The sequence below is a fragment of the Monodon monoceros genome, unplaced genomic scaffold (genome assembly GCF_005190385.1).
Source record: "Monodon monoceros isolate NGI ecotype Baffin Bay Population unplaced genomic scaffold, NGI_Narwhal_1 Super_Scaffold_18, whole genome shotgun sequence".
Lineage (NCBI taxonomy): Eukaryota > Metazoa > Chordata > Mammalia > Artiodactyla > Monodontidae > Monodon > Monodon monoceros.
Genome location: NW_021703774.1, coordinates 142,540,090 through 142,549,821, shown reverse-complemented (window position 1 = coordinate 142,549,821; position 9,732 = coordinate 142,540,090). Strand labels below are relative to the sequence as shown.

Below are 9,732 nucleotides of genomic sequence, written 5' to 3'. Positions count from 1 at the left end.
GAGTCTAACAAGATTAGTGGGGTGAAGTTAAAACAAAGCTTTGAAGGTGAGGGCAACTCCTTCAGGAGTTGGTCCAGGAATTCCAGTGAGAAGGTATTTCACAATGTGTGGCAAGGTCTTGAGAGTCTTACCTGAATACAGGGTGGGCTTATGTTCAGAGACAGCTGTGGCTTTGGCTGGTTGACTCTGTTGACCTCCTACCACTTTTCCCTGTTCACTGCTTTGGGGGAGAGGGGATTGAGGAGCAGAAAGGATTATGCCAGGAGATGCTGTGATTGGAGACCTGTAGGTCATCCTGGGCTTGGCTCTATCCTCTGTTGTTTTAGGGCTGAACAACTGGGTCCTTGGGACAGGCTGGCACAACAGCAGGTCTTTCCTTGACTCCTCCAGTCATGCACAGTCCTCATCCCACCCCATCAATACCTGCCTGAAGCATGGCTGCCTCTCCCACCAGAGTGGCGCTCCTCAAGGGCAGGGCCAACTTCTTATATCTTCCTGTGGTCCCTAGCACCCAGCACGTTGGGGAAGGGACATCAGAAAATGCTTGATCACTAACATTTGTGGGGTAGCTCAGATCATGTCTGTCCACAGACATTATCCAGGCATAATCTCTTTTTCCAAAAGTCACGACAATTCTTTGAAACATGGTAGGGATCATCACCCATTTTATAGCCAAGGCAACAGAGGTGCAGAGAGGTGAGCGATACATCCAGTTTCACACTGCTGGTAAGTGGCTGGCCGTCTATATGCTGCTTCACATCTGCTGCCTCTGGAGGGATCCACATCTGGAGGGAGGCTGGTGTCCTCCCACTGGGGAATGCTCAATGTAGGGAGACTCCTACTGTGGTTGGGGAGATAGGGAGCTCTGTCTGGTTTCAGCCTCCTGTGATTCTTTCCCCGGTGGTGTCTGTTCCTTTTGGCCAGCAGAGGGAAGCACTGAAACACAGAACTTTCTAAAGTCCAGGACTGCTTTGGGTTCACCCTCCCTTTCCTCCCTTTCCACAGTCAGAGCCTCGGCAGAGTTCTAGGCAAGTAATAATGACTGCCGTTTACTGAACGCCTACTATGTGCCACAATTATTATCATATATATTATTTTTAATCTTTAAAACAACTGCACGTGGAAGGGAGGACAGTCTTCATTTTCCGGATGGGGAAACTGGCTCAGAAATTAAGTCACTTTCCTGTGGCCGTGGAACTGGTAAATGGTATACCTGGGATGTGAACCAGGTCTGCTGGTTCCAAAGGATTGGTGTGTCTCCCTTAGCAAGTTCAGGACAAATGTCTGTTGAACAAACTTGTTGAATGGAGTCAAGGCAGGGTCCTCCTCCCTCCCAGACACGCTACTCCTCCAAGCCATCCTACTTCTTGGGGTTGACACCACACAGAGCTGAGTGCAGATCTCCAGCTTGAGGAGGAAATCACCCTGCTCCCTGCCTTCTACCTCCTGATTCTGTCACTGCCCAAAGTCTCCCATAACGTCTTTTTCTTCTTTCTTTCTGAAGCTGCCTCCAATGCTTCTTTTCCATCCAAAGCTGGGACAGGAAACAGGAGCTTGGGGCTAGAGTCTGGGACACTGGACTGGACTGGACTGCTGACCTCTGACCTCTGGTCTTGCTGCTGCTAGTCTTACACCCAGGTGATCCTCAGTGGCCACTGCCCTAGTATAAGCCTCCACCCTTTCTTGTCAGCCCTCCTCACTGCTCTCCTACCCTCTAGGCCTTTCCACCTCTCCACATTAATCCCCACATTAGCCAGAGTGGCTAATGCCTCAGTTCCCTTCAAATCTTTCAGCCCTCCCCATGGCCTCTAGGGTAAAGCCCCAGCTCCTCAGCCTGGCCTGCAAGGCTTGGTGTGATCTGGGTCTGGCCTGCCTCTCCAGCCTCTTCCTTCAGTCTGCCCCATCCTCATGCCCAGTGCCCCGGCATTACTCAACAACTGGCTGGCTGTCCCCTACCTCTGTGGCCTTGGCCATCCACATTATTTTCTCTGCTAGGGAAGGCTTGCTTATTGTTCCAGACTCAATTCTAGTGACTCTCTTCTGGGCATGCTTCCATGACCTCTCTTTCCACCCCAGCTGGAACAAATTCCTCCTCCACTCCCTTCCCTGTGGTTCCAGTAATGGGAAGCACTTCCCTGCCCTAATTCGTTCTGTGTTTTTCTCTCCCACTCCTCTGTGAGTTCCTCCATGTCTGAGATAGTTCTGTGTCCCCAGCACTCAGTACGGGGCCCAGCACATAGTAGTAGCTTAGTGGGTGTCTGTTGAAAGCATGATGGCTTTACTGCTCAGGCCTGCGGCTTCAGGCTCCAGCTGCTGCGATCTCCTCTGAAGTTATGGGGAAACTGGGCAAAGTTGTATGAAGAAAGAGCTTCAACGTCCCTGCTGGTCAGGCTCCCCCTTCCTCTGGACACCCTTCCACGTTGAGTAAGCATCCCCCACCTTATCCCACCATGGCCACAGGGAGATCCTGCCTTGGAGTTCTGCCTTGGCATAAGCCTTGAGGCACATTCCCTCCTTCCTTCTCTCCCAACCACTTCCCTCTCCGAAAGTCTGCCAAGAGTCTATAAAATGTGCAGCTCCTGGCATCCCCTGTTGCCTCCTGGCTTTACTCACCTTCTGTTGTCAATGGTCAGGAGAGAGGGTGAGGGAGCAGGTGGGGTTGGAGATAGGAGAGAGTGGAGGTGGAGAGGGTGAGTCATACCTTGATGTTCTAGGGCTTCCATCTTCTCGGTGAAGGGGCAAGGAGAAGTAACTCCTCCTCTTTGGCACTTTTTGCAGGGAAGGGGATGAATGATTTAATATCAGGAACCCCGACATCTTCCCTGAGGGCAGGTCCTCAGAGGCACCTGGAGCCAGCAGGTGCCTGCTTTTTAGCAGAACCTGATTCACATTTTCTGCCCTTGTCTTGTCCTCTCCCACTCACAGACATGTTTGCATTACATGAGTTCTGATTTGCTTTACTATTTGTGGAGGGATTCACTTTTCAATCCATCTATGCTGATTTTTTTTTGCGGTACGCGGGCCTCTCACTGTTGTGGCCTCTCCTGTTGCGGAGCACAGGCTCCGGACGCGCAGGCTCATTGGCCATGGCTCACGGGCCTAGCCGCTCCGCGGCATGTGGGATCTTCCCAGACCGGGGCACGAACCCGTGTCCCCTGCATCGGCAGGCGGACTCTCAACCACTGCGCCACCAGGGAAGCCCCAAGATGATGCTCTTAATTGGAGTTTTTGGCTGCCCCAGGCAGCTAGTATGTCTGATGAGGAGGTAGTGGGGGCCAGGCAAGGCTTGGTCGGTGTGTGGCTTGAACACCAGGTGAGGGCTTGCCCTTCTCAGCCAGACCCCTGAGGGCAGAAAGTATTGGGAACTTACATCTGGAAAATGCCAAGAGGGGTGGAGCTGGACAGGGTCTGAGGGGAGGGCTATAAGAGTCCACCCTCATGCGGAAACATGCCCTCCTACCTGGGTTCCTCCAGAGGGGAACAGAAGCCCTGTTTACCTGAGGTCACACTGCCATTGGGTCTAGCTGAGGGAAAGCGCTGAGTCATTTATCCCTAGTAGGAGAGGGAAGGGAAAAGTAGGAAAGAAGAGAGGAAGGAGAGAGGGTGAGAGACAAGTAAATTGGTCTTTTTGGAATGTCAGATGGAGTTTTCTCTGATGTGCCAAACACACCCCTCCCCACTATGTGTTCTAAAGCAATTGAGAAATACTCATATCTCTTTTCTTGGTACCTGGGAAACTAGGTATTTACACAGGGTTCCCAATTTTTCTGACTCCCCAGGACCAGGCTGGTAGAGCTGACCATTGACTCAGGGTCCACTGATCTAATCAGGGCAATAAAACGGGAGTAGCACATACATTTATTATTTATTTATTTATTTATTGGCTGTGTTGGGTCTCCGTTGCTGTGCGTGGGCTTTCTCTAGTTGCAGCGAGCAGGGGCTACTCTTCCTTGCTGTGCATGGGCTTCTCCTTGCAGTGGCTTCTCTTGCTGTGGAGCATGGGCTCTAGGCACGTGGGCCTCAGTAGCTATGGCACACGGGCTTCAGTAGTTGTGGCTCGCAGGCCCTAGAGCACAGGCTCAGTACTTGTGGTGCACGGGCTTAGTTGCTCCACGGCATGTGGGATCTTCCCTGACCAGGGCTTGAACCCGTGTCTCCTGCATTGGCAGGCAGATTCTACTTTTGTTTGTTTGTTTTGCGGAGAAGGTAAACTTGTATTTTATTTTGCCCAAGGAGGGGAACAGAAATCACCTTAATATAACATTGCCTTTCCTGTTGTCGCAGTCACAGTCACATCAGCAGGCCAGAAAAGCCATCCCATTCCTGCGGTAGGCACTTGTGAGTGCGGAAAGGGGGCCAGTCTTGTGGCCGTAGTGTCGAACGGCCTCTCTGATGTGACAGGGCTGGATGGCATTGCTGTGAGCCTCAACACCACAGGCCGCGGTGCTCTTTTTTCTTTTCCTTCATTTGGTTTTAGCTGAGTCTTGTCTAGCACTCCCATTCCCTAGGGATCCAGATGTGGCTCTCCCTGAGAGCTGTGATCCAGATGATGGAGCGCTTGGTGTAGGAGGAGGTGTGTTCTCAGGAGAGTCTGGGTAGGACCTCAGGCAAGATCCCTCAGCAGAGCTGTGATACTGAATGAAGGTGGCAGAAATGGCATGGCTGAAGGGGTCTCCTGCCTTGGTTACCACGTCCTGCCTCATGAGAAGAGCCAGGTCCACTAACTGTGCCACAGCTTCGTACCTAAATATGCTAAAATTTCCATAGCGACAACATTGGGCTTTATCTCCATCCTGCTGCAGTCCAACCAGTCTCGAAATTTGGAGGATTTTCTGGAGAAACTTAATTGTCTACTTTCGCAGAATTCTGCATATTGAGCTGAATCCATACTTCGAGTTTGTCTTTCTGCTCTCTCCATTCTTTCTTGTTTAACTTCATCAATTTCATCATCTTCAAACATTGCCAAGAATTCTCCTGTTTGGTCAATAGAGTTGAGAAAGTCTTGAGCGATTTTTGTCTTTTGTTCACATTATTACTGCCACTAAATTTGTCTTCCAGAAGGTCATCCTTGTCGATGCCTTTGACAATCTTTGATTTGTAGTCTCGGAAAAACACGTACTTTAGCAGTCTTCTAAGTTTTTTCTTATCTTTGTGCATCAAAAACAGAAGATCTTCAGCAGAGATTACCCTTGCTCCCTGAAGTTGATAAACCAGCAGCTTGCTGTAACAGGTTAATTAACTGAGTGTGTACTACATCTTCTACCAAAACTGCTGTTTCACGGAGAGGCCTCCTAGAATCACCTAAAGAAAACCCATATATTTTGGCAAGATGCACTTTCTCCAACCACCGCTAGATGCATCCAAATGCAGTGGCAATGGACAGCCTCTGTCTCACATCATACTCTGCAATTCTGCTGCAAAGCTTATAGACTTCCCTGTTCTTCCACTACTTGAAGTGGCAGTAGACATTGGGCTGGCTGCAGTATTATTCGTCTGTGGCTTAAATGGACAGGTCACTTGCTGGCCTTATTCCAGATAGCTCATCTCTGTTCTAGGAACGCTTGTAGACCCGGCTGCACGTCGCGCGTGGAGAATGTGGGGTTAGAGATGGTTCGGTTTTGGCGGCGGTGGCGGCGGCCGGGGACACGCTTGGAAAGGGGCGCGGGGGGCGGGGGGAGGCGCTGAGCGTGTCTAAAGGGAAAGGGTGGCTGGGCGCGTCCGGGGGGACAAGATGGCGTGAGCTCGACTCTCTCTGTGGGGCGGGGGTTGGCGGAGGTGGAGGAGGGAGGGCTACGAACGCCCCCACCACTCTCCGGCGGGCGGATTCTTAACCACTGCGCCACCAGGGATGTAGAATTAACATGTAGGCCCTACCCCCTGCCTTCTGACCCGTGTCATCTCAGCCCTGCCCACGCACTCAGTTACATAACCAGGAGGCACAGAGCCCTAGGTCTTAGCTTGGGTCTCCCCAGAATGCAGAGCAGATGACTCACCCCAGAAAATAGGAGTGGTGGGTGGCTGGGAAGAGTGACCAGGGGAGGAGGCAAAGCCAATCGGAGCTGGTTACCCCTGGGGGCAGAGGGCTCAGCCCTGCGGGACTGGACCGCTGAGGGACTGTTTACACCGCAGTATGCTTGCCTGGGGCATGGGAGGGGAGGGTGTTTGTTTATCCACTAGCTCCTTTTCTTCACTGATCATGTTGGGGTCCAGGGCAGCCCACCCCAGAACATGCCTCAGTGGCATACTGATTATTTTGAATTGAAGTTATTTAAGAAAGAGTCCGTATGTAAGGGGGACACTTTGTCTCTCCTCTCTGTCTCCCTGAGAGCGGGAAATAAATCTCCCATGTGAAACTTGCCCTCCCTGTACGAGGAGGTAGAAGGATGCCCTTTTCCCCAGAGATAGGGAATTCAGGGCTGAGAGTTCACCTCTTTACTGATTTGCTACCCAAGCCCAAACCTGGCTTAAATCCTTTGCTAATAGAGCACCCAAACCTAAGTTTCTTTGTCCTGTCAATTCCTCTCAAATTCACTGTCTCTTTGTCTAAAAAGCATAAAATCTTTGGCTTGCTTTGGCCACTTCTCAGGCCCTATTTCTATGAGACCTCTGTATGCACCCACTGATCATATTTGTTTCTTTTTCTCTTGTTAAACTGTCTTGCATCAATTTTATTATTAGTCTAGCCACAAGAACTCAAGATGGGTAGGGGGGGAAATTCCCCTTCGCTGACAGTCAAATGTTGCCTCAGAGGTGTCAACTGTCTGGTCCAACCAGGTGTGTGCACCTGTGCTGGCATGGCTGTGCAGACCCCTCCGGGTGTCCCACATGGCAGCTGCAGGGACGTCCTAGGGCAGAAAACTGAGAGATATGAGAGAGCTGAGGTGCCAACAGGCTACCCCTGTGTGCAACTGGGTGCTGTAGAAACGGTCAGAGCACAAAGGCGGGCAGAGAGGCAGTGAGATGGGGCATAAATGCTGCTGGAGCAGAGGTACCATCATTTGCCCCCTGGAGAGCACAGAGCATTGCTATGATCTCAGGATCCTCACCAAAGCCCCGTGACACCATCTGATTCACTGAGAGGGGACAAACGGAGGCACCAAGGGCAGCAGGGTTTCATCTGAGGTCACACAGTGAACCACAGAATTGAAACCAGAACCCACATTTCCTGGCTCTCACCCAGGGGTCTTCAGTCTACTGGGCTTACACAAAAGTGATCTTCCCAGGAACAGGGTCACCTGGCAGGCAGGGGAGTGCCTGAGCTCTGGACCCAGGCTCCTGGGAATACTGGGAGAAGTCTTTTTTTGGGGGGGGGCAGAACAATGTTAGAATGTGAGCTCCTTGTCTGTCTTGTTTATCATTTTATTTCAAGTACGCAGTGAAACATCTGGCACATAGTAGGTGCCCAATACATACATGTTGGTGAATGAATGAATCAGTTTGATGACTGATAGGAGAAAATTGGCACCACTGCTGGCTCCTCTTCCCTTGTACACAGATCTCCTCTTTGATGTTTATCTTCTCAGGCACTGACAGATCTTTGTTCACTTGTTGTATGTAACTTAGGTCTGCTGGGTTTTATCCGTTCTGCTCCCTCACCTCTTTTTCTCCTCCCATTTGCCAAGACTATCCCCATATTTCCCAGGGATGCGTCTCTTACTCATTTCTTTCAGAGTGTTACACAGCTCGCTGTTTTACCCAGAACCTAAAGTACCACACCATCCCAGGTGGAAGGGCTGGGGTCTGGCGTCCTTGGAGGATCAGGGATTCCAAGACAAGTCCTCCTCCATTAGGCTGCATCCTTAGGTGTCCCTGTGGCAAAGCCATCCTTAGGGTGGACCAGAGCACCTTGGAAGAAGACCCCTCCTCCCTCTGGTCAGAGCCTGCAGAATAACCAACTTCAGTCCAGCCTAGCCCCTTCACATTCCTCCTGCCCTCACCACCTACACACTCCATACTTCCCTCCCCTACTTCTCACACTTCCAGGACCAAGGTACTCAGCCAAAGCAGGTTGGGATGGCCCGTGAGCAAATACAGCCCAGGTGGAAGGAGTGGGGCTGACAAAGATCAGGAAGCCCTGGATGCCAGGTTGAGGAGCCATCTCCCCTGCCTCCCCCAACTCACTTTGGGCACTGACTGTAGCCCAAAGTGAGTAGCCGTGAAAACCGGCAACGTGCACGGAGCATTGCCATGCTCTCAGGAACCCTACCACCACCCCATGAAGAAGGTCATGTGAACAGGAGACAGAGGTGGGCAAGCTCAGAGGAGGGGATGCGTCGAGGACATCAGATGTTTCTGAAACTTTCTCGGTGATTCCAGTGTGCAGCCAAGATGGAGAACTATGGTTCTAGAGACAACCTTTCTTCCCATGAACGTAATCTGATCCCTCCTCTCCCCTATCACGAATTCACACTTACCACTCACTCTATTTGCCTGACATCCCCGGGAAACTGAGCTAAGTGTCAGGCTGAGGATGGGGTGAGCTCTGGGCTCCCCACTAGGCAGCGGCCACTGGGACCCAGCCACAAGAGGGGCCAAATTCACTGTCTAGAGGGGCACCTGTATGGCATTTCCAATATATTTTGCCTTTGGTCAATCAACCTTTTCCCCCTTTCTCTTCCCCACATCCCCTACAATAATAGCCAATCCCTTCAAAGTCCATTCAACAAACAATTATTTATTACGTGCCTACTGTATGCTGGGTGCTGGGGAAGAGGAGAGAACCCTGATACAGAGCCTCCCTTGAAGATTTACAGAGCTATGGGTAAGAGTGGGGCAGTGAGGTGGGTGCACGTTGCCAACATTCTCCTAACTCCAGCAAAACTCGGTGCCTGCAGAACCCTCCAGGGTATCCATCCTTTCACTCATCCACCTGAGCGTGGGTTCACTGAGTGCTTGTGTCTTGTCTGCCTCTGCTCAGCCATGCAAACGAGGGAAAAGACTAGCTCAGTCTCTGGCTTGCAGCAGAATGGGTAGATCTGAGGCTAAGGCAAGCATTCTTGATAAAACAAGACAACTGCTGCAAGGGAAAAAGGGAACAAATCCAAGAAAAGCTGCAGACTCAGTTAGAAGACTGGCTCTCATTTGTGTTTCTGAAGTGGAGGAAGGCTTTCTGGAGGAGAAGAGCTATTGGAAAACATTTGGATAAAGGCAGAGGCTCAATGTCTCCATCCCCTTAACACACATACTATTGGATAGAGGGTTATCTCCAAGCTTTTCTTTACAGTTGACATTTTCTACTGGGCTCCTGAGGACAGAGCCAGTGGGAGCTCCATGGAGGCACATTTTGTCTTCCAAGAATCACACTGCCAAGGTAACCCGAGGGGTAGCGGGTAGGAGTAGGACTTGGGAACTGACTGCTGTCCGGTCTCTGATTCTGGCAACATGGTGACCTCTCTTTGGCTCTAGAAGTGTGGATGGCTGCCAGATTTCAGCCAGGGAGTGGACAGCAGGGTGTGTGGCAAATAGACCATGAGTGCTGGGTCGTGCTTCTAGCAGGAGGAGGTATGCAGCACCTCTAAGGCCATCATCAACATCCACCCTGCTGGTCCTCCCTCTGATTTCCTCCTCCTGATTGCCCACCCGGGCTCCAGGCCCCTTCCAAGCCAGGCCGGCTCAGAGCCACTGCACACACACGGAGGGGGAGATCTTCCTGGAACACACCTCCAACCACCCTTTCTCCTCACCCACTCTGTGGCTTGGAGCACAGAGCACAAAGTTCAGTCCACTTTCTCC

The 9,732-nt window shown here is 51.3% G+C and overlaps 1 protein-coding gene across 1 annotated transcript; it reads right to left on the bottom strand.

Annotated features, from left to right (window-relative positions):
• Window positions 1-4,295: 4,295 nt before the first annotated feature.
• LOC114899791 (transcription initiation protein SPT3 homolog) lies at window positions 4,296-5,016 on the bottom strand. Its single transcript, XM_029230854.1, is given in 3 exon segments — window positions 4,296-4,446; window positions 4,603-4,744; window positions 4,747-5,016. Coding segments are annotated over 3 exon segments (507 nt in total). The 5' UTR covers window positions 4,961-5,016.
• Window positions 5,017-9,732: the final 4,716 nt, after the last annotated feature.